The sequence below is a fragment of the Cydia amplana genome, chromosome 22 (genome assembly GCF_948474715.1).
Source record: "Cydia amplana chromosome 22, ilCydAmpl1.1, whole genome shotgun sequence".
In the NCBI taxonomy this organism is placed as follows: Eukaryota; Metazoa; Arthropoda; class Insecta; order Lepidoptera; family Tortricidae; genus Cydia; species Cydia amplana.
The window spans coordinates 2,452,513-2,478,030 of NC_086090.1; the positions used below are offsets into that span (position 1 = coordinate 2,452,513).

The 25,518-nt window shown below is 38.2% G+C and overlaps 3 protein-coding genes across 3 annotated transcripts in view; 1 reads left to right on the forward strand and 2 right to left on the reverse strand.

The window, feature by feature from the left end:
• LOC134658365 (talin-1-like) overlaps positions 1-25,518 on the reverse strand; it is an 81,522-nt gene that overhangs the window by 55,048 nt on the left and 956 nt on the right. Inside the window, exons 2-19 of the mRNA XM_063514000.1 lie at positions 15,928-16,070; positions 15,179-15,328; positions 12,966-13,069; positions 12,211-12,340; positions 11,298-11,489; positions 6,788-6,869; positions 5,167-5,335; positions 4,574-4,749; positions 4,041-4,196; positions 3,516-3,607; positions 3,286-3,374; positions 2,705-2,804; positions 2,466-2,543; positions 2,021-2,127; positions 1,678-1,782; positions 790-912; positions 394-508; positions 136-213 (exon numbers count right to left, since the gene is read on the reverse strand). Coding sequence (XP_063370070.1) covers positions 136-213; positions 394-508; positions 790-912; positions 1,678-1,782; positions 2,021-2,127; positions 2,466-2,543; positions 2,705-2,804; positions 3,286-3,374; positions 3,516-3,607; positions 4,041-4,196; positions 4,574-4,749; positions 5,167-5,335; positions 6,788-6,869; positions 11,298-11,489; positions 12,211-12,340; positions 12,966-13,069; positions 15,179-15,328; positions 15,928-16,063 — 2,182 coding nt within the window. The 5' untranslated portion in view covers positions 16,064-16,070. The remainder of the gene's footprint in view (positions 1-135; positions 214-393; positions 509-789; positions 913-1,677; positions 1,783-2,020; positions 2,128-2,465; positions 2,544-2,704; positions 2,805-3,285; positions 3,375-3,515; positions 3,608-4,040; positions 4,197-4,573; positions 4,750-5,166; positions 5,336-6,787; positions 6,870-11,297; positions 11,490-12,210; positions 12,341-12,965; positions 13,070-15,178; positions 15,329-15,927; positions 16,071-25,518) is intronic.
• LOC134658366 (apolipophorins) overlaps positions 1-25,518 on the reverse strand; it is a 69,619-nt gene that overhangs the window by 3,731 nt on the left and 40,370 nt on the right. The gene's annotated exons all lie outside the window — the stretch shown is intronic.
• On the forward strand, positions 9,235-10,990 carry LOC134658552 (uncharacterized). Its single transcript, XM_063514237.1, has 3 exons — positions 9,235-9,546; positions 9,781-9,965; positions 10,664-10,990. Exons 1-3 carry the CDS (start codon positions 9,393-9,395, stop codon positions 10,973-10,975), a joined length of 651 nt encoding a protein of 216 aa, XP_063370307.1. The 5' UTR covers positions 9,235-9,392; the 3' UTR covers positions 10,976-10,990.

Genomic DNA, 25,518 nt, shown 5'->3' on the forward strand with positions numbered 1-25,518 from the left:
TATCACTTTTATGCGATTATTTTTCATCATTGACCGTAAAAGGTATAGATTGCTTATTAGTGTGTACTTTGAACATCATTCTACTTAATTCTAATATTCCACATTCTACTCAACGTAACGTACTTTAATAATTACCTTTGGCTAATTTTGGTACAAGTTCTTTAATAGTGTTCATCGCACTGACAGCAGCTCCGTAGTCTATATTCTTGGGATCTGAAAAAAAAAATATTTTGGCATTTTTCTTATTTATAAATATAAGAGTAATTTCTAAAGAAAAAACTATAAGCGCATTCTAGGTAGGTAGTTAGGAATTTTTTAATGCCTTATTTTTCCTTTCTTATACTTGAGCTAGCATTTTAAGTAAGTTTACAGGAAGTTCAGTATATTCCTCACCGGCATGTGCAGCAGTTAGCCTAGCTATAGCAGCGTTGAGTCTAGCCAGCCGGTCGCGCGCTGAACGTTCAAGGGCCTCTACTTCTTTAGGACTTAACGCTGGTCCTTCATATTTCTGAAATCATATTTTTGTTCTTTTAGTAGATTTTTTCCTAATTACTATCGGCAATAAATGTCTGCCATAATAATATATCTAAATTATAGTAAGAAATGGGGTCCCAAAATCGAACCCTGCGGTACTCCAACCTTTACAGTCGTACCAATAGACTTATATAATTCCACTAACGACCACTTTACGAGTTCTTTGCTTTAAGACACTAAACAAGTTTAACTACTACTAAGACAGGCCGTAGTGCTTGGTCACTTTATTCGGTCTTTTTCTACATCAATATTTACCTGCATCAAAACATCTCTTGCGTCATCTATAGCGTGGTTTGCGGCACCTACGCAATTAATAAATGAGGCACGCTGTAGTGTTGCTTGGGTCTTTTCGTCTTCTATAAAGCTCTGTCGGGAATTCTAGAACAAAATTCGAAATCTTTTGTAAGAAAACCGGCCAAGTGCGAGTCGGACTCGCGCACGGAGGGTTCCGCACCATCAACAAAAAACAAGCAAAAAAGCGGTCACCCATCCAAGTACTGACCCCGCCCGACGTTGCTTAACTTCGGTCAAAAATCACGTTTGTTGTATGGGAGCCCCACTTAAATCTTTATTTTATTCTGTTTTTAGTATTTGTTGTTATAGCGGCAACAGAAATACATCATCTGTGAAAATTTCAACTGTCTAGCTATCACGGTTCGTGAGATACAGCCTGGTGACAGACGGACGGACGGACGGACGGACGGACGGACGGACGGACGGACAGCGGAGTCTTAGTAATAGGGTCCCGTTTTTACCCTTTGGGTACGGAACCCTAAAAAGGACCAACAAATTTAACACTTCGGTTTCCACCGCAGTGAAATCTGGTCAGCAAAGAGAATAATGGGCTGGTTGTGGTTGTTGTTGTGATGTGTGTGTGTTGTGTTGTAGATGTAGATGAAGTATAGGGACGCCCGGCCGGAAGCAGGTGGGCTGTCGATCGCATATCGCGTTCATTCAGCCCTGCTCCCTGGAGTTGGAGCTGCAGGTTACTGTCCCGGCGGCGTTCCCATACTATTCTCCTCAAATCTTCTTGTTTTCTGGAACTCTTGTAATAAATTTTCATGATCTGCGTGTAAGAGATATGTATACCTAAGGTGGTATAAATTCTTAAATTACTCATAACAAGACTGTGTGTAGACTTACCCTGACCAATTGGCTACGTCTCTTCACAGTGCTATCAAGAGCGAAGTACATCTGGGTGGTGAGATCTGCTATTCTCATTGCAGCCTCTTGAGCGTCCTGAGGATTCTGAAAAATAAAACAAACGAAACAGTAGGTAACTTTTATTCAAACGGGCATCTGCAAAATATATTTGTCAATAGAAGTATGGCTGTCATGTGGACCTATCCTCATAATAGCTTGTAAGTTAGGAATATACAACGCACTTGTGACACCTCCATATATAGTTGTCAACTTGTCAGCGTTCATAAGCCACGGTGTTCGCTTACCGCATGCGTCATTGTGTTATAAAAAAAGGTTAACCTACCATGAAACCATTGAGTTGATTGACATTGTCGCTCAGTTCGTTCAGCTCGAACGTGAGTTTCTTTTTGGCAGCTTCGTCGGTTTGCTGGTCTATGCAGTGTTTTACACCTGATAACCAAAAAATATCATTATCACTTTAATCGTAGCCAATAATGTACACGAGGAAAAGAGTTGAACCTAGGATACTTCCCTGAAGAACTCCATAGCTAATAGTCTGTGCTTAGCTTTTGAGAATGACTAGGGATACATTGGCAGAAAAATGTTAATCCCTTTAAATTGTTATTTCTTTTTAACAGCTACTGGTCTCATAATTTCTTGAATACAGGTTTTGATAGTTTTGTAATAGAAAGAGTACCTAATCGAAACCATTAACGAAACATTGAGTTTTGAGATGATATTTATTGGCATCATAATAATCTTAGATTGAATGCCTGCGACCTTATTACCTGCGACTATGGTAGGAAAGTCTCTGACGATGTCTTCTACTATTCGTTTTGCAGCTTCTATGTTGGCCTGATTAGGATCTGCAAAAAAAGCGTTATTGTACTGTGTACATAACCCATGAATTTGATATGAAGACAATGAATTTTAATTTTATGGGACAAAAATGAGAGTTCTCTAAAAAAATCTATTTGTTCACCAGAGACGATTCTCTAGAAGAATAACTAATTACTAAAAGAGTTACCATTGAGAAGAGTCACAATCTTGACAGCGTTTGCATTTAGGTCGTTCAATTTCCTCCCCGTGTCGATCGACATCTCTCCTCGCATCGTTACACCGGTAAGCTGAAAACAGAATACCACTTTTAATGAATTAAGGTGGTGGAATATGAGAAATATAGTTTTTGCCCGAGGTTTGAGAAAATATATGACGAGGTAAGTGAAGAGAAAGAGACGTGATTAACTTTATCTCTAATAATGAATTCGACCACTATACGGCCGAAGGGTTGCGTCAAGTTAACCTTTAAGAGCCACTCCACACTAGCGTCTCCCGAGCGTTGGCGTCTAGTCAACTCTATTACGATTGCTGTTCGACGCAACGTTAGCGCAAAACTGCGCAGCGACGCAGTCGCATCATCATTGCGCAATTGCACCAACTTTCTGTAGAGACGCTGCCAGATTTGACTAGACGCCACTGCTAGAACTATCTAATATTTGGAAGTCTACCTGTACATGCCTATTTTCCTTGTCCTTTAATTTCTCCAGTACATACATTTATTTCACTTGTGTTGGACTTCTCATTATTAGACAAAAGAAGTAAACCCACCTTTGCAGTCTGCTCGTTTGTTTGTTTGTTTTTTACGATCAGTGAATGCGCGGTGAGGATCTGCGCCCCGATAGCTTGTGCTTTTGAACCTGAAAACGACGAAACAACGTATATGGTTATAATAATCATAACTGATCGTCATCTACAGTAGCTGTCACATTAGAAGCAAGAATGTGTCCAGTGTGTCCTAAACTAAATTAACTGAGTGAATTTAGTTCTAAGAATATTACCCGGTTCCGCCGTAATCATTTTGCTGGGTCCGACAAATGAAGTCTCCACTGTCTTTTGTGCTGAGTGTGACACCACCTCCATCATGGAACCTCTGTAGAGTAAATTTTGTAATGTAGTGTGATTAAAGCATTGCCTCTTTAATTTCCTTTCCTGCTGTTCAATCCAAGTCCAATTTAACTGTTGTTATTTAAAAGCCGTCTACGTCTATTAGTCTATTAATAGACTAATAGACATTGAAGTTGTTTTCGTTGTCTTCCTATGGTCACGAGCTCAGAACACATCTCTATACCTAAAGTTACTCTTGGCGTCACATTATCTCATTATAAAAATCATCAATAAAAGTCATATTTAAAAAATCTTTTACCTGTATCTTTTATTTTTGTCTTATATTTATCTAAACGGCTTTCAGTTGTTTCCTGACAGAGTGCGGCCATGTATGGCTAGAACGACCCACCCCATACCCGTAAGTTGACTAGTAAATGTAACGAAGAATGAAAAAGGCGAGAGATGTATAAGTTACGTACTTCCCGCTCTCCACAGTGGCCTGATGTATGATGCCTCCTTCAGTCCCCGAGTTATTGAAGGCCCCCTCCATTCTCTTGCGGATCAGGTCGATGTAGCCCTGAAGAATGTCTCTGATGCGGTACGCGTCGTTTGTCTTTACGCAGTATTCTTTTTCACTGAAATCAAAATATTAGGTATATTTTTTTGTAGTGTAGGAAGTGAATAATCCCATTTAACATGAGATGGTGAGGTCTACACCTCATCTCATTTATTATAGGTTATTGTAGGTACCAACGATGCAAACATATATCAATCCGCAACCCGGTTCGACAAATACCGTTTTTTATACTACAACGGTGGCAAACAACCATGCAGTCCGTCTGATATTAAGCAGCCATCGCAAGCTATGAGTGCTTGCAACTCTATCACATACCTAACCCATATAGACGATCTTTGAATTTGATGCTTCCTGTAATCCTCCAGATTAATTTAGAAGACCAAAATCTTTGCCTGCACCTACTGTTGTCTAGTACTCGTAACTACTTGCTTTTACCTGTAATCTCCAAAGTTCAGTGTGAACATCTCCCCTTTCCCGGCTTTGTAGGTCTTGACCTGGGTGAGAGGCCAGACCTGAAGCACCTCCTTGGTGGTTTCGTCCAGCCTCAGGATTGAGGAGGCATTGATGCCGAGCAGTCGGGGTACTAGCTTCTTCTTGCCTTTTTGCATCTCCTGTATGGGTAGAGGACAGCATGAGAATAGCAATTGTTATATAAGGATTACTAGCTTCTGCCCGCAACTTCGTCTGCCTATAATTGATGGATAAACACTATCCTATCTCTTTCTCCGGGCCTCAAACTATCTAAATATCAAATTTCGTCTAAATCGGTTCAACAGTTTAGGTGACCCCTCGCAGTTTTGGTATAAAGCTTGGCAGGATTGGTACTTCCAACTGCGTGAGGCCGGAGTTCTTTTTATTCCTTAAAGGGGCTGTTATTGGCTAGATAATACGAACCTTAACAAGGAAGAATGTAGGGAGGTCTCTCGCAGTCTTGGTATAGAGATGTTTGGCCTCCAACTGCGTGAGGCCTAAAGGCTTTTTATGTTCTTAAAAGGGCTGTTATTGGCTAGAATAATACTAAAACGAACCTTAACAAGGAAGAATGTGACTCCATAGGTCGGCAGGTCTCTCGCAGTCTTGGTATAGAGATGTTTGGCCTCCAACTGGGTGAGGCCGAAATACTTTTTATGTTCCTTGATCACTTTCTTCTCCATTCCCCAGGAGTTGGAGTAGATCTGGGGCAGGAACTCACTGAGACTGGAGACAAAGTTACGTTTTATGCAGAGATGTGACTTATTTGAAATACTTGTATTTAAAATGCAAATACAAAATGCAAAATACCTATTTTGTATTTTGTATTTAAATACCTTTTGAAGAAAACTATTTTGTATTTTATTTGAAATAGTTTTTGGGACCTATTTTCTATTTTCAAAATACAAAATACTTTATAGTAGGTAATGTAGGTAGGAGTTACAATCTCCTCTGATGTTACAATCCTGGCAACTCTCTCATTCTTTTAACATGGAACTGTTGATTCTGTTTAGTAACGTCGCACATGATCACAAGCGTAGCGAGTGGTTAAAAAAGTGGAATCTTGGGTGTTGCGAGGGTTTCAAGGTACGAGAGGAGAACAAACTTTTCTGCCCTGATGAAACACAAACGAGACGTTTTCATCACACTAACGAGAGGCATTATACTAGCTGTAAAACATTACAAATCTAATTTAATGCTTTTAAAAATTGTCCGTTATAAACCATCATCCATCCATCCTTCCGGTTAATATGAGCAAACAACTAGAAATTTGCACTTTAGATAGAGGACTGATTGACACACTGTTTTCAAAGAATAAAGAGAGTCTTTTCAATTCGGATATTCTGAGTAGGTAATACTTTTTAATTCAGACTAGGTATTCACTATTCAGAGTACCTTTTATCGCAAAGTATTTGTATTTTTAAAAAGTATTTTGAAAATACCTATTTCGTATTTTGTATTTTAAATACAAATTCAAAAACTATTTTGTATTTTGCATTTGAAATAGTATATCAAAGAAGTATTTGTATTTTGTATTTAAATACTTTTTATAAAGTATTTTTCACATATCTGGTTTTATGTAATATACCTTATATAGCACTGTATTGCTATATGTAACTATGTATGTTTGTACGGGTCAAATCTTGCAAGTTAAATTTGACCCACTCCCCGACTTCCAATAAAGCTGAAAATTTGCATACATTTGTAAGTCGGGTGACAAAATGCAATATTATAGTACAATCGAGCTGATCTGATGATGCAGACAGGTGACCATAGGAATTCTTTGATAAAACAACGCAACCTTATTGTGTTTGGGGTTTTCAGAATTGTCTCGATGAGCTTGTGGAAAGAAAACTACGGTCAGCGATAAGCTTGTACCAAAAATGAAGTTTTTGCCAACAATTTATTACAATTCAGTCTGAATTATGATTGACTTCATTAATACAGAAATTTATTATTAGTTGGTTGGTATTAAACGTAAACCTTGAACAAGAAAAAAAGACGTTCAAATTCTAGAAATGTGAAACCCTTCTTATGCGATAATTGTGTATTTTGTCTGTAATTCTGTAGTAAATAGGCAAAATTTCCCATTCAGCAATACTTTTGCTCGATATGCATTTTAATTATCGTCTTTGCTGGTCAGAGGCCACAAGAGGGTATTAAAAGAACAATACTTACTTCTCAATAAAGCCAGGTTTATGCTTATCTTCCTGGAAGTCCCCATATTGCACCTGGCACTGGATCCCGGCGAACTGCACCGCTGTTCATGAAACGAATACCGTTAAAGTATAAAACTTTGCCCTATAACATTAAACTTTGCCCACCGCGTCACAGTTCAGTAAAAGCGAAATAACTTAAAAGTAGTTACAGATACACTTTCTGAAGAAAGTGAAAAAAGTGTATCTGTAACTATTTCGCTTTTACTGAACTGTAACGCGGTGGGCAAAGTTATGTTAAGGGCAAAGTTTTATAGATTTACGGTAGGACCTTACTATAGTAATTATTATAAGTACTAGTACTAGTAGTAAAATGGAGGCCGAATCAAGTTTAATAATTTGTTGTTTTGATTATGGTTTGATACGACCTTAACGATCGGACTGATTGGCGCGCATCTCACGCACGACTTTCACTTCATTTCGCATGCACCAATCAGCGTGAGCGATCTTCAAGGTCGTACATCAAAATAAGATCAAAAACAATGCTTCAAAATAATCGGTTTAAGGATTTATATCATCTCAAAAGAATAAATAATTCACTTAATGAGAAAATAAGGTGATTAATTTACCTACTAAAAGTTTAGGTACTACTAAACTAGTGAGCACAAACTATAATAGAATGTGTCATCATCGCATGTTAGGATAATCAATTAATCATCGCATCGGATGACGAATAAGTCGAATAAGCATAAGCAATAGATACCTACATATAGGCAGGCGTGTCTCACTCCGCGATTTCGTCGCTTTGCTACAGGTAGCTAAAAGTACATCCGTTCCGGCCCCAATTTTGGGGAAAGCCATAAGCCGCGCGTGGCGCTGTCGCCACCTAGCGGCCATATCTGTGCTGATCGTAACAGCGCGTTTTGTTAGAGAGTGAGTCTTCTGTACTTAGTACTATTATTTATTCTGTGATATAGGTAAATATACTAACTACTACAATATAAGATGAAAACATTGGTAACTGAGACGTGATTCACTAAAAACAACGTTATTACCTCACCTTCACATAACACACTTCTGATGACTCATCGAGATAATAGTGTCCATCTATCAACATCTACTAAGAAATAGTAGAATTAATAACAGTGACCCACAGTGACCAAACACTTCCTAGTAAAATCAGTGAATGCATACAAACATAATATGATAGGTACCAAAATGTAAATAGGGAACTGCGGTGTAAGTATACTGGGTTCTCGGGAATGGAATCAATCCTCACGTTATTATAACTAGGTTTTCTGGAACCAACCAAATGGCCAAGTTCCAAATTATTGTACCTATAGAGAATTCGATTCGGGAAACTAATGTATGTATCTATCTCTTTTTATTTGGAACCCAGATTTTTAGTATCGTGACTATGAAAAATGAGAATTTAGAACTCTACTGGGATTTAAAAATACCTAACATGAGTGCATATTGAATAGGGATAGGTACCTACTATTGTTTGCCAAGCGCTATCTTCAGAATACCTTTTGCAGTTTAAGGTATCAAACGTGTATATTTTGATTGCTACTACAATACAATACAATACAATTGCTTCTACATAGGTGCTGAGAAAAATACACTTTCGCTACTAACGCTATTACCTGTGCAAGTGTGCAATATCACGATAATACTTCTAGAATCGGCATACATTGCTGGCCAAGTATGCAAATATTGTTCGTACGCTGACACAAAATACGCAATGTAAGCAATTGTTAACCTAGTCGTCGCGATTAGGTTCGGGCAGTGGTATGTATGTACTATCATTGGCACAGTTGACTGATCGTTAGTAAACTGTATTACAAGGAGATAAGGTATATTATTAGTCAGATTGATTGTTAGAGAAGCGTTGCGAGTTTGTTTTGCATCGATCGCGTCGCTTCGGTCGCGTTCACGTGACGAGAGCCGGTTCGGTGTGCGTTACGATGGTGGATCCTTCTGATAATGCTTCTTTGTGTATTTTTAATAAAACGACAAATGAAACAAATTGCTGGCCTTATATAAACAACAACACACGGCATAAAAAATAAAATAACATAACATAACCAAATGGTTAAAATAATTAGTCCCGGAATAAATTATGGTTCTGTGGAATCAGCTTGTTTATCTGCGAGTTTGAAAAAACAACATCAGAAACAGTTTTAAGTACAATATAAATAAAGGTAACAACGGGCAGATAGATTTGTCTCTAAAAGCGAGGGTAGCAGGAGAATAAGTACAAAAGTTTTAATAAATACACTATAGTACATGCAGTATTTTTCAAAGAGTTCTAGTCCTCTATCTAATTTTTATCAGATTTTTAATTAAATCGGTAAAAAGTCGTGACCCCACCGCATTAACGCTCACTGCCGCATATCGTACGCGCTCCGTGCGACGTTGCCGCTCCGTCCGCGCTCGTCCCGTCCCCGTCGCCCACTCGCCCGGTCGCCCCGGCCCCGCCAGTCGTCTCGTTACAGTGCCGGAGACCGCACGCACCGCTTCGCGCCCAATGTCAAAAGGACGCAAGAATTGAACCGGTGTTCGAAATACAAAATAAAAAGTTGAAAATCGCGTTCGTAACGAATGAATAACGGAATTTGTTGAAAATGCCTTTGCCGTTTAACAAGAGTTTGGACTTGAAATTGTTAGGTTTAGTGAAAGAGAACTGTATATTGTATAATACTAAACATCCGAGGTATTTGGATTTTGATGCCAGAGAAGTAGTTTGGCAGAAGATTGGGGATGCCCTTAACAGATCCGGTAAGTAGGTACCTAGGTATCTTCTAGTAATCTAGTTAGACCAAGCTATTTGTAAGTTGGCAGCGATTTTGATGGCACAGACTGTGCAAGTGTTATTTTAAACGACAAACGTCGCCGGTTAAACCTGGAGTTACCATGGTTACCAGTACATTTTGACACTGGGTTAACGGTTTAACCGGTTAACCCCGGGTTAGTTGAATGGTGCAAGTGGCGCTTATTTTTTTTTTATTACAGACCAAGTGTGCAAAGCACGCTGGATCAACATTCGCGACATGATGCGTCGTAAGATCCGCGAAAGACTACGGAACCCTCAACATCGTTCATACAACTACAAGTATGAAGAAGAGATGTCCTTCATGATCCCATACTTTAAGGACTCTAATACTAGCAACGAGGAATATACTGACTTTATCGAAGAGGTATGTTCATTTCGTCCTTTAGGAAATCCTTTTGATTCTCTTTCCCTTTCTCTCTTGGTCCTCTCGATGCGATTATTCCGTCCCGCTTGGTATTCTATCTCTTTCTCGCAAAATCTGTGAAAGACTACGCAACCCTCAACACCACTCATACAACTACAAATACGAAGAAGAGATGTCCTTCATGATCCCATACTTTAAGGACTTCTAATACTAGCAACGAGGAATATACTGATTTTATCGAAGAAGTATTTATTCTCTACTTTCATCCTGCTTGCTCTTATACTTCTCTTCCTTGCAAGATCTGCGATACTACGGAACCCTCAGCATCGTTCATACAACTACAAGTATGAATAAGAGATAGATGTCCTTGTTCAATACTAGCAACGAGGCATATATCTTACTGACTATATCGAAGAGGTAGGTTTATTCTATACTCCCGTCCTGCTTGCTCTTCTACTTCTCTTTCTCCCAAGATCTGCGATACTGCGGAACCCTCAACGCTCATAAAACTTTTTACTTAGACTACCTACGCAAGTCCAAATGAAAACAGAGAATTTCTAGTAATTTTAAAAACAACACATACCATAGCCTTTAATGACACTAGGACGATCTCCTTTAAAATACCCTACTTGGAATAGCATACAAGCAGAAATACATCGGTGGTAACTACTGGAAGTAATCTAAGATCCCTTTTATAGGACACACCCTGCGATGAGATCTCACCATCCGACGTATTCGCCGACGTGGAATCCTACCAGCCTAAAGAATCTAAACCAGTCATCAGCAACATGAAACCCAAGGAGGATTTCCCGAACCAATACCAAGATCTAAACCCAACTGATCCTATAGACGTGTTCCTGATTACTATAGGATCTACGCTGAGGAGATTTAGTCCGTATTACTTGAATCAGGCGAAGAGTAAGATATTTCAGGTTGTGCAGGATTATGAGCTGCAGCAGATTATGAATAAAGATGATAGTTTGAATGCTTCGAGCAGTGATGCTAGGTAGTTAAGGTTGTAAGTTAATAAAATGAATAGTTTTTATAATAAATAAACAGTGTTGCATTTTAATTCGGTGCCAAGACCTTTTCATGATGATTCATGAGATAAAATCAAGTTTTTAGAGAAAAACCTAAATCTATATGTGACTCCATTTAAATATGCAGGTCACGACGCACGACTATAACTATCGTTACGACTTAGTGGAAACGCGAAAAAGATAAAGATAAAACTGGTAATCTTTACCTACATAGAATATAATGTCTTCTAGGGAGTTACTGCCATCTCTCGGATGCTCTTACATGCAAGATTTATTTGCAAGAACTACATACCTAGTTCTTCAGTGACAGGATGCCTCGCTTCCAACACTGCATCTCTGGCTTGTACGTACAGCAGGTTCAGTTGCACCGGATCTCTCGCGTCCACTTTTCTGTCAGAGTAGAACAATCGTCTCTTTAGAAGAAGCGTCTCTGTAGGCGCCACTTCCATCTCTCGGAGGGTCTTGTGTTGTTCCAGCCATTCCACTGAAAATGTGAAATTATATTCATTTAGCTGTTATAAATCTTTGGGATGTCTATGGGCGATCCGATAAATCTCAGGTAGAAGATGTTTAACTAGAGACTAGATCTAATTGACTTTATTGGCTTGGGCTGGGGAAGTCAGATAAGTTCAACTGACTTAAAGGATGACTTACGTCAGACCGGGCCGTGTCCAGGCCGGAGCTCCTGGCGCTTACTTTTGTATGACATACGACAGGTGATCACGTGATGCTTTCCATAGAAAATGAAGCTCCGGAAGCTCCGGCCCAGACACGGCCCGGTCTAACGTGAGTCATCCTTAAGAAGCTTGAATAGGTATGAAGTATGAACCGGTGAGGTACCCATTTTCGGAAACCTATGTAACTCGAGTAAGTATATTAGATTTTTGTATTCTATGGCAGTAATTTAAACTGCATAATGACTGGAGCATTTTCACAATCACGTCGGGAAGCACTAGGGATATTTCAAGCAATAAGGTATTTTTTACAAGAATGGACGTATTTTAGGCCTAGTTTCCCCTCTGGGTTGGAAGGTCAGATGGCAGTCGCTTTCGTAAAAACTAGTGCCCACGCCAATTCCTGGGATTAGTTGCGAAGTGGACCCCAGGCTCCCATGAGCCGTGTCAAAATGCCGAGACAACGCGAGGAAGATGCTGATGAATGGACGTATTTTTTAATTTGTAATGTTATATTTCAATATTCCTTACCATTGTCATCAGTTTTGAGTTTCTTGCTGAGCTGCTGCAGAGCAGCATCCTTCTCCTTATGCTGGTGCTTCCTCTTTAAGGTCAGGGTGCCCGTGACTGGGTGCTCCTCCATGGAATCATCTTCGCGGCACTGAGAAATTAAATATATTCAGACATTTTCTTAGGAAGAATAGACAAAATACAAAGAATTCGCCGGCCAATTTTAGGGACGCTGTTATGTGTTAGAGGGAGCACGGGAGCAGCTTTACCGTTTCGTCACTTAGCTGCGTCCCTATTGATCTACGTTGACCCAATATGTGTACTGTGTACTATATGGTGTAAAAAAAACCGGTTGCACTCCGGGAGTGCCGGCAGAAGTGAAAACTCAATGACTAGTGCAAAATGTCTGCAGCACTATGTATAATTGAGGTTAACGCCATTTAGCGTTATTTCGTCGCATTGCTTGAAACCCCTAAGCACAGCACTGTTAGTACTCGAGTTATATTAGTACCAGTTAGAGGGAAACTCAATGACATTGTAACAGTTTTTCGATCAGGTCACGTGTCCGTCTTACGTCTTACGAATCTTACCTGTCGCGAGTTGAACATTTTTTCCCCATCACAAAAAGTGCACAGCGCCGCTAAAGAAGTTTTCACTTCGAAAAAATGTCTGTTTACATGCTAGTGTTCTACACGACAAAACCATAAAAATATATGAATTGTATTAGTTCGGTCGATAATTTGTGGGATATCATTATCACCATCAAGGGCGCTCACCAGGCCATACTCCTCGTAATTGGTGATCCCCAGCTTGGAGCACACGTTCATCATGAGGGTCTCCACCGATTTGCTCTCGTCCACCTGCATTGTCCTCACTGATCCTGGAACACAGACAAATACATGAATGTATTTAATACTGATACGTCTGGCCCGTCATTTCGATTACTAAATAGGGTATATATTCCATATAGATATTTGATAGCTAAGGAAGACAAAAAGGTTTAATTATCAAAAATGTAAAATTATAAACAAAACAGAATGAGCAACAACAAAAACATGGCGCTAGTGTAGGGCAGAGGTAGACAGGTTAGGTATGGCTGCACCGTCATTGAGACTGAAGAAATGTTGATTGGTTTGAATCTGTGCCGTGTCCCACGGGTACACATGCTGGTGGCTCGGATTATTGAAATCATAATTTTTGATCTTAGCCAGCCCCGTAAGGGATCTGTCCCAACGGTCAGTGATGGCTTCACCGAGATGTTGAATAGGGTATATATTCCATGAACTGTCCCGTACAAATTGTACGGTACAATCAAATAAAAAATGCAATTGTATAATAGCATTACAATAGCATTTTTTATTTCGTATAACCAACATTTTTTCAACGTTTCAAGGCAATAATTATTTTACTAAGCATTTTTGACATCCATTATCACAGAAAAAATCTTCTCTACCTGAAAATTTTCTGTAAATTCGTGTTTGTACAGCACAACAGTAGACCATTTTGTTGAATGCTCAAAATAAGAGTTCCTTTTTATTATTAAATTATTGGCATGGAACCATAGAAATGCGTGATATTAAAAATTTCGAAACATGTCTCGAACTAGAGTCGGACCAATAAATGTCTGCAGCGGATTTGATAGCCCACGCAGTGCAAGTGTTATTTATACGTCATAATTTCATAGAAATTTGACGTTTAAAATAACACTTGCACTGCGTGGGCTATCAAATCCGCTGCAGACTTTTCTTGGTCTGACTCTATCTTCATGCCATGTTTCATCTTAATTGGGTCAGCGGTTTACGCGTGAAGAGGTAACAAACGGACAGATTTTACTTTCGCATTTATATTATTAACCTTTTGGACGCCAATGACCGATATATACGAACCGCAGGTCCAACGCCAAAGACGTATTAATCGGTCATAGACCACAGAGCAACATAGACCTAGGTGCATATGCATAAAGTTCAATTTCAGTTTTGACACTTCGGTGACGTGGCGTCTGAGAGACAGCTTTTGTGTTTGACACGGCGTCGAAAAGGTTAAGTAGATCTAGAGAGATAGTCTCTATAAGTCTATATCATCAATAATATATTAGCCGTTATAGGTGTCGTGTTTCTATTAGCTACAAATTCACAAACAATTCCGAATGTGTTTGAACGTTTATAAACAGCTGAGTGAGCTAAATTGTATTATGATATCCATTTGGCTGATGTGTATGCTAATTAGTAAACGATGTATACATGTTTCAAATTAATAATGTAGATAAGTAATTGACATGATTGCCGTGGCACAATGCCGGGACAACGCGACGAAGATGATGATGATGATGACATGATTTTCCAGGTATTTGATACTTCACGGTACATTTGCATTCATGATTGGAAGTATAAAACTGTTTAGAGTTCTCAGCTGCACTTTGGGTATTAAACCACTAGGATTATTTCCTCGTCTTCTCTTTCTACCAATATTCCTATAAATAGATGGCTAGAAAGTTCATCGTCTCGTATTGTCAGAACCCATAAATCAGTGGTTTATTCTCATCCAACATTCTAATGTACAGGTTCCTCATTCGGCAATGGTAGTTCTTCATGATGAATCTTCAAACTAGCCAGTGGGCTCATAACATGCTGAAGCCAGACTACATAGGGCATTAGGTGGTGTGCTGAAAATATTGTATACGGGAGCCACCTAAAGGCGCACCAACCGAAATCAGTCAGGAGTTAATATTATCCTCCTAAGGCCCAAGGTCCTACCTATAATACCTATTCAGTTCGATGTAATTTAAACCATGTTCAATTGGAATACAGTCGCTGTTGCTTTGTTTCTTTCAATTTTTGAAACAACGCACAATCAACTCTATTTCCTACAGTTAGGTTCAAAATTCAGTGGCAAATTTTGGATCTTTCGTTTGTATGGCTGGGCCTTAGGAGGTTAACATCATCATTACATAGGACATATCATTTGTTGAAAATTTTCAAGATTATCTTACCGTCCAACATTCTAATCTTGAGGTTCCTCACTCTGCAGCGGTAGTGCAGGCTGTCTCCATCCTTCAGTAGGTAGTAGTCTAGACGGCGAGGGTCTTCCAACCAGCACCCTGACAGTTCGTCGTCTGCTGAGGTTAGGAAGAGTCCATAGTCTGTAAAACAAAATGTTTACTTTCTTTTAAATGAATTTAATTCGGTGGATCAGGAAAAAAATTGCTTCAAAAAGAGCGATAATTATTATTTAGAAATGCTTCTTTTATATCGTATGCCATAAAATACTTAACATGAGAGATTCCTTACTCGCCTAACACCCTCCCTTAAGACCCCGATCTGTCGAAGTGTATCTGCAAGGACCTTTGGGATACACTTCGACGAAACGAAACGGGAATGTCTCTCTGTTGTCATAATATGGAAGAGTGATAAAAAGCCGGCGAACGATTGGCATCTTGGCTAGGCCCTGTAGTAATAAGATAAGATACCTTTCCCCGCAGCCCCAGTGAGGACCTTCTCTTCCACAATCTGCACGGCGTCTGCGACGGTGCAGCCAATAGGAAACTTTATCCGTGCCCGCGCCATCTTCTAGACAAACCCAGCACTATTCATTCACTCATTCTAAAACGAGCATGTATTAAGTACCGTTCCCTGCTTCTAAGGGGGCGATTGCACAGAAGATCCCGATGGGTCGAGGTGTATCCGTAAGGCCGCCTAAAGGCAAAGGGCGCAAGGGTAGTAAGAAGATAAGATAAGATACCTTTCCCCGCAGCCCCAGTGAGGACCTTCTCTTCCACAATCTGCACGGCGTCTGCGACGGTGCAGCCATTAGGAAACTTCATCGTTCGCGTGACGGCGCCATCTTCTAGAATTATCTTCAGCGATAACGACGGCATCTTTCATCTGGAACAGGCATTTACCTAAATAATTTAGAAATATCGAGAACTGATAAAATATTTTTTTTTACATAGCTTGGGTAGTCATAGCTGTCATCTCTACATTGACCTTGGTTTTCCCAGGATCCCATCATCAGATCCTGACAAACTTTAAACGCGCATTTTTTAAGTCGGTCTTCCAGAAATTGAGGAATATATCTACTCTACCCCTTTTAGATGTTAAAACGCGTTACTAGGCACTTCGGCAGTCTCCATTGCAGCGCTTTCCCTGTCACATCCTACAGGGGCCCGAAGCAATTAAAAGAGATCGGGAAACATTCAAAATATTCAAAAACAGAGTTATTATGTTAAGAGTAAGTTATTTTTAATGATATAGGAGGCGATTAATTGCCTGATGGTAAGTAAACAACGTCGTCTATGGACACTGCTATGGGATGCCTTGAAGATGGGAGTTCTCTCTTTTCTAAGCCCAATGTTGAGTTATTTTTCATTTGTATAATAATAATGTAATAGAACTAATAGACTGCACACTCATCGCCAATAATACCATCACTAGCGGAATTAAAATACAAAATTGTAGTAAACATGATTCATATTAACATAGTAACATTAGTATTAGTTTCGTAATTAGTATAAAGGAAGAGTATTATCCTGTGTCAGTTTAGGTAGCGTTAAACAATGATAACTGACCAGTACAGCTACTGGTCATTGGTAGCTCTTATATCGTTGGAATAAGGTCGAAAAACGGTCAACCTGTGTCAACAATACAGCAAGACTAAACTAATCGATGAACCTTAAGTTATTGCAATTAGGTTCACAATTCGTTGGTTAACCGGGACTATGTACCTATTGTTTGACATTGTGAGCCGAGTAAGGAAAACAAAACATTGATTAAAATAGAATGACTTATATGGTTCCAGTTATGTAGTATCGTACCTGGTATAGGGCATGGGTCTTGTATCATTTAGTATGTTTTATTTTGGAAGGGCAAACTGTCTACAAAAAGTCCGCGGGGCTCCGTCGACTCAGGGAACGAGGCAACGATTTTCACGTTTCACGATACGCCTAGGAATTTCACGATCTGCCTGATCTTACGATCGGCCGATAAACAACACTGTTTGGCTCCGTACGTTATACTGTAACTCTGGTTGTCATGTGTTGAAATAAGCAGGGATCGGATACCGGTATTTTTTGTATGGGAACGAAAACGGTATTTTTTCGTTCTTTGCTAATTACTTCATTTCTAATTGAGCAATCTAATAATACGAAGTCGTAACCTACAAACACAACTGAGTCCTACATTTCGAGTATAAAATAATTCGAAAAATATGGTTATTGCTAAGTGTTTGCAAAAAACCGGTTCCGATCCATGGAAATAAGTATGTAGGTAAAGTACCTCAATTTCTAAAAAGACGGCTGGACCGACTTAAAATAGTCATGTGCGTTTGAAATATGTATACCTAGGTCAGGATCTGATGATAGGTTCCTAAATAAATTGAGAGAACTTTTCAAATATCTTCGATAAAACGATATGTATGTAGTTGTTCTATTACACGCTGTCTCATTCCGAGTCAGTGATTCCTGTATTTCTAGTTTCCATGTCAGTTAATCGGAAGTGACTTTTTAGTTAACTTCTGTATGACACATGCAATGAAAAATAAGCTTGCTTCCAGAAAGTTTCGTGTCCGTAAAGTCAAAAGTCATTCGTTGGGCAATGCATTCATTTTTATAACAAATTACCTGAGGATGCATTAAGATTACCCTTTCCAGCTCTTAAAAATTACTTAAAAAAGTCATTGATGTAGAAGGCTTATTACAGAGTCGAGGACTACTTCACAGACAAACATGCATGGTTGAAACCAGAAACTAATAAAAACTAATAGTAGCAATTAAAAACATTGTATTATGTATAGAGTTATAGGTGACACAGCTCAGGAAAGAAAGAAAGCACATCAAATATTTTATGTTGGTAATTCATAATTAATCAATCAGATTTATATAATACATATATGTTTTCTCATTCCTTTTGTAAGAATTTGATATGTTTTCTGAAGGAATGAAATTTTTTATTTTAACTCCAAAGGGCTAATACGAGTATTAAGGCTTAATTAAAGTTTTAGAAAACATCAATGCATTTACACTGCATGTACAAGACATTGCAGTGCAGTACGTACAGTCAAGTGTAAACATATGGGTGCTCATTCAAAGATATGCCCCATAGTCCTTAATACGCTGACATAAGAGCTATGGGACATACTTTTGAGTATGATGACATGCGTGCAGAAAGTAATAATTATAGAAACAGAAAATATTTTAAGATAAGGCCACAATGGTATCGGTAGCTTAGCTCTTAACTTAAAACGACTTTCTCATAATTCATACGATAAGACTAAAAGCCTCCAACCCGCATTTCGACAACTTGCATACCATTATAACGAAAACGATTATAAATTTTAAATAAGTAGGTACGTATATTTTTTTACACTTCTACAACTGTATATTTATACAAATAACTTTCCAGTAGCAATATTCGCATTTAGTTTTTTTTTTAAGGGAATTATATAATTTATAATTACTGAATGATATGTATATCTGGACCCTATAGTGTCCCGCAATTGGGTAAAATATAGATTATTATTATTATTGGTAATAGTTAATAAGTTAAGTTGTAGTTTAAGTTACAATTTATAATAATTTGATTTAAAAACACGTCTTCCAATTTTTTTAAACAAACTTTTAAGGCATCTTTTATAGTTAAAAACTTTTAAACATACAATATAATAAATCTAGGCACTAAGTCCCCAACCTGCATTAAAAATACGCAAATTGTCATATCATAAATCATAACAAAAGAATCTTAGACGTCTTTGATATAAATAATACCTATATAAAACATTCATAATAATCAAAACATACCTAATAATTGATTCGTATAAAATCTAACGAGATAATATACACTCCACTTTAAACTTTGTAACTTAAACTTTATATCACTTAAACTTTTTAAATCAAATAATTTAATATGAACACCGTTCTGTACGAAAGCCGTGTTGATACTGTGATAAGTCATTGGATGAGCGCGCTGTTGACTCATATCAGGCCCGTATGACTACATCGTTAAAGAACCTAACCATTCCTCAACCTTATTTCAAAGGGATAAGGTCTTATATAAATTAATAATGTTTACTATATTGGTTAGTTACATCGAAAAGGTATTGACCATTAGTGAACCTTAATGCACCGAGATAAGATCTAAAAATAGTCAATAGGTCGATGTCGTACTGATTCAGTCAGTGAACCAGTTTAAGGATAAAAAACGATGAGTTTTTTGACTACGTCAGGATTTAACGGAGTTCCGCCAACGCATATTGGCTCTATACGTAATTACAGTCACCATCAAATATATGGGAGCGGCCACGGTGCTCACAAATATCTGAACGCCTCTATTGTCAAGGCGTTATAGTGCGTGTTCAGTTATTTTTGAGTACCTGGGCCGCTACATACATCAACAAATGTACAAGGCATAATTTGTGAGTTAATTTGGTCCGACTATACTTTTATAACGTTATAGTCCTCTAAAGTGTCATTCTATGGAACTTGCTAACTATGTAAACAAACCGCCATATTAAAATCGTCTCTAAATGTCAAGTTGTCGGTTACGTACACGGCCGAAGGGAATTTACTAGTGACTTTTGTTTACATAGTTAGCAAGTTCCATAGAATGACCCTTTAGGATGTACTTCATAAACTGTCGTTTTCATTGCTTTATAGTGTAATTTATACTGGAACCCATTTTAAAACTCCGTCATACTACCATGACGATCCAAAGCGTTGCATATTCCGATATCCCAAGACGTTTTCAACCTTCGTGTCTCAGTTATAAGATCCATTTTCAAATAACTCTTTCAGGCAGTTTTGACAACCAATAATGATCTCATGGTTTTTCTGCGAAATTAGCTAAGAATTCTTAGATTTTCTAGTATATTTATCTGCATTGTGAGTAAATGATTCGGACTCAAGATGGATACGGCAAGGTGAAGTTTGAGTATGGTTTGAGTCATATATATAACTAGCGACCCGCCCCGGCTTCGCACGGGTTAACAAATTATACATAAACCTTGAATCACTCCATCTATTAAAAAACCGCATCAAAATCCGTTGCGTAGTTTTAAAGATCTAAGCATACATAGGGACAGACAGACAGCGGGAAGCACTTACCAAGTGTGAAAGTGTCTTTACAGATTTGTTTGAAAATATATGACATTTATTGTGACACCACACTTTGTTCTGTCAGTCTCAGAGTTAACTTACATGGACTCTCATAACCATAACTATTCATTAGAATGATATGTATGTATGTTCGTCTACGTCTACGAGTATATCGCCTATGTATTATTGGAATGATACAGACGGATATACAAACACTTCGATGTTCGCTATAACCACGTCTATCGTTCGTTTGACTCACAGACAATCCAACCTCTAGACATAGCATAGTCGCGCTACCCCCTCTGCCACACATACGGTAGCATTACTCCATCTTCGAGTCAATCCCGTGCCGTGATTGGTCCGTGTCTTTGATCGGACCAATCACGGCACGGGATTCGCTCACCTCGTCCCCCCGCACCCCCGTATTTTTGGCAGCATCGGTTTAATGAAAGAATTGGCCTAAGCTCAGTCTAGAGGTTGGATTGTCAGTGGTTTGACTATTTGCATCTCTATCGCACAAATTATTCAAAATTACGTTAGAGCGACAGGGATAACTCAATCTCTATAGAATCATAATATTGGCTTGCTGATGACTCAAAATTAGCACTCGAAGCAAAACCGAATTTTGCTCTCTTGTTTATTCTTTATTCTTTATTTATTATTCTTAAACAATACAATCATTGTGTCAGAAATCACATTAAATACAATTTATAAATAACAATAATAATAAACCATTTAACTAATACTAAATAACAATTATAAATAACTTAAATTAGCGACCTATCAAATATTTCCTCAATACTATAGGAGCATCTAGTCAATAAGAACGACTTTAACTTACGCTTAAATAAAAACCAATCCGTAATAACTTTTAGGTCAGTAGGGAGCTTATTAAATAGAGTGACTGCCTGATATCTTGCGCAATGTTTAGCTACCTGAAGTTTTGGAAGGAAGCTACCCTTCATGTTTTTCGTCCTTGTGGCTAGGCGAGACTCTTGTTCTTCAACTGTACAAACTTTATCTATATTTTTAACAAATTGGGTAAGAAGAATAAGGACGTACAAGCTGGGACCCGTGAGAATACCCAATTTTTCAAAATACTCTCTACATGAGCCCAAAGGAGGAATGTGAACCATTGCTCGAATTGCTCTTTTCTGGGCAATCACGGCTCCGTTTATATTATATAGAAAACTATTTCCCCAAAACCTTATGCTATACCGCAATCTTGACTCTACTAGGGCATAATAAACAATTTTTAGTTGATCAAGATCTAAAATATCTCTGAGGCTTTTAAGGGCATAACAAGCTGAATGGATCGAATTTACTATAGCCTCTAACTCTCGCTTCCAATTTAGATTAGAGTCAATGTAAACTCCCAGAAATTTAACGTGATCGGCAGTATTCAAACAAGCTTGGTCCATAGTAACATCAAGTTTGCCGTTTTTTTGGCGTTTAGTTTGAATAGCAAAGCTTGGGTCTTGTCTGAATTCAGGCGTAAGTTATTACACGAGAACCAACGAGTAAAGGCTGAAATAGCACTAGTGGTGATACTATTGAGCTCCGCCATGCTATTCGCAGATATGACTGCGTTTGTGTCGTCTGCAAAAACAATCAAGGAGCAGCTCGGTACCACACTAGACACATAGTTGACTAGGTCATTAACAAATAGGAGGAAAAGTATAGGGCCTAAAATGGAACCCTGTGGTACCCCTCTGTTTACTCGAACTAACTTTGATTTGACAGGAATGTCAATCCTACCTTCACCACTAAATTCAGAATTGTTTATTTCTACATATTGGTTCCTGTTTTGAAGATAGCTAGCTAAGAGATGATACGCATTTCCCCTGATTCCATAAAATTTAAGCTTTTCCATAAGAATCACATGGTCGACAGTGTCAAATGCGGAACTCAAATCAAGGAATAGTCCTACAACTCTTTTACGATCGTGTAATTTAGTGACGACATCATCGATGAGGGCATCTACGGCATCTGCTGTTCCCCTATTCTTCTGGAAACCGAACTGTCGTGGGTTAATTACATCATTCTCCTGGAGATGCTTTAAAAGTCGACTTTTTATCAGCTTTTCGAAGATCTTTGAGACCACTGGCAGAAGCGCTATAGGGCGGTAGTTTTTTGGGTCACTTTTTTCACCCTTCTTGTATACAGGGAGAACTCTAGCCACCTTTAGTTGGTCAGGGAAAACAGCACGATCGAAGCAATTGTTAAAGAAACATGCAAGGGGCTTAGCTAATAAATCTATGCAATTTTTAATTACTAAAATTGGCATTTCGTCATGCCCGCATGATTTTTAGGGTTCCGTAGCTAAATGGCAAAAAACGGAACCCTTATAGATTCGTCATGTCTGTCTGTCTGTCCGTCTGTCTGTCCGTCTGTCTGTCCGTCTGTCTGTCCGTCCGTATGTCACAGCCACTTTTCTCCGAAACTATAAGAACTATACTGTTGAAACTTGGTAAGTAGATGTATTCTGTGAACCGCATTAAGATTTTCACACAAAAATAGAAAAAAAACAATAAATTTTTGGGGTTCCCCATACTTCGAACTGAAACTCAAAAATTTTTTTTTTCATCAAACCCATACGTGTGGGGTATCTATGGATAGGTCTTCAAAAATGATATTGAGGTTTGTAATATCATTTTTTTCTAAACTGAATAGTTTGCGCGAGAGACACTTCCAAAGTGGTAAAATGTGTGTCCCCCCCCCCCCCTAACTTCTAAAATAAGAGAATGATAAAACTAAAAAAAATATATGATGTACATTACCATGTAAACTTCCACCGAAAATTGGTTTGAACGAGATCTAGCAAGTAGTTTTTTTTTAATACGTCATAAATCGCCTAAATACGGAACCCTTCATGGGCGAGTCCGACTCGCACTTGGCCGCTTTTTATTTTTCATGTGCTGTACTGTCTTTGTTATCTCTGAGGGCGTAAATGGTTTCCACGAGATATCTTTATAGTGTCTACTATTATTGCAGTTATTACTTAGATGCAGACTATGAACTGCGGCATTCAAATCACCAGTACTTGGAGATTTAGCATGGTCAAATTGCGTTGAAAAAGCATCAGCAACCTCTCTATGATCTATTATGATTCTGTTATCTATGTTCAAGGACAGCTGTTTTTGATTATACTTACACAATTTATTCCTATACTTGTTTACTATACCCCATATGCCTTTAGAACAATATACTTAGCCCTATATTCCAGAATAGAAATATCACACATAGCCTTGTTAACATTTGTAAGCACTCGTTTCATTTTACTCGACGTCCTTATACCCTTGGTCACCCATTTAAAAGAATGCTGGTTGTCCAGTCTAATCCTCATTTTGTTTTTCCTAAAAGACTGATGAAACTGTTTAGTGAAAGTCTTAAGGAAAACATTTATACCCATTTTACGCCAGTTTATATTCTGTAGATTTTGTCTAAAAATTTGGAGATTTTTCGCGGTAAATTTCCTTTTTTCTGTTACTAAGACTGAAATATCTCGCTTTTTATTTTTATTTAAAGCTTCTACATTAAGGTCACAAAAAATTGCAGCGTGCCCATCTGCTAAACCATTGTGATCTATTTCAGTACCAGTAACTAAGTCTAGAGGTATATTAGTCAAATAATTATCAAGGCAAGACTGAGAATCGTTCCGTTTGAACGTGACGTCGTCAATAAGATGTCGAAAATTGTAACATTTTAGTAAATTCAAAAAGTCATTACGATGTCTGTTGTTGCACAATAACTGTTTAAAATTAGAATTGGTGTCTTAAAGTCGAAAACTTGTCTTAAATTATCATATAATATTATGTCAAATGTATATAACATACATCAACACTAAATAATACGAAAACTTGGGTTTAATAATACGAAAACTTTCTAAGAAAGTCTTACAAAAACCCCTTTTTATTGCGCTTGAGTGTATATATTATTCAATCACTGCCCGATTAGGCGCGAATTCCAGGTATGACTAAGTGGAACGACCTTCCAAGACTGTCTGTCCTGCTCTATATGCGCATGTGCGAGTAGGAAAGGAAACCTAGGTCACCTTTCAAGAGCTGACTATTACCTGTATGTATTGTATGAGCGTGTTTTTCAACACAAGTGCGTTCCACGTTACGAGCAAGTGCTGCAGCTGCAGAGATAACTGACCCCCCGCAGAGAAACTGGTTTGCAGGAGGGAGGGGGGTCAGTTATATCTGCAGCTTACTGTACTTGGTTTTGCAGTAGTTGGCCGTTTTAGTTTCAGAACTATTATTATTAGGGTTCCGTAGTCCGTACTCAAAGGTTAAAAATAGAACCCTAGCTATTACCAAGACTCCACTGTCCATCTGTCTGTCTGTCACCAGGCTATATCTCATGAACCGTGATAGCTAGACAGTTGAAATTTTCACGGATGATATATTAAAACAGAATAAAATAAATATTTAAGTGAGGCTCCCATACAAAAAACTTGATTTTTTGCCGTTTATTGCGTAATGGTACGAAACCTTTTGTTTGCGAGTTCGACTCGCACTTGGCCGTTTTTTTTTTAATTTCTTCAACTGCGTATGTATTCCTTCACAATGGAGTAAAACGTCACTATTATTTTTAAGTTTCGCCAGTAATGTTTAAAATAATGTGAAATGTCAACATAATACAAGATGCACCTGGTTGACCTTACCAAGGATATGGTTTACATGACTAACAAGCCTATATACAAGAAGTACCTACATAATTGTACAGTCTGCATACATTATTAGGTGATAGGAGAGACGGACGACGTGTCAATACACGGATTACACTTTGTGTTATCACTTCATTTCATTAGATTACGATTTGCGTCGCTGCACTGCACGAAAAAGTCTAATACTATTTTTTCTAGGGAATGCTCCCGAGTCCCGGTACTGAGTTTGTATGGCGAGAACCGGGAATTCCCGGTTACGGTACTGTATTTGTATAAAAAATCAGTACCGGGATCATTCCCTAATTTTTTCCTCAATTGTCATTCAGTATCACGTAAAAAGTGTAAAAACTAGATATATTAACTCATTTATAATTATAATAGACGACCGCAAAAATTATTTTATTACCTTTATTTACCGACGTTTTGACACAGTTACAGTGTGAGTTATATTATTATAATAGGGATTCTAGAGGATTCTAGTATATTTTGCTTGCTCGGGACTCAAATTAACACTCGCAGCAAAAACTGACTTTTCTCTACCGAACGTATTGATAAAAACCTTAGCACCCTTCTT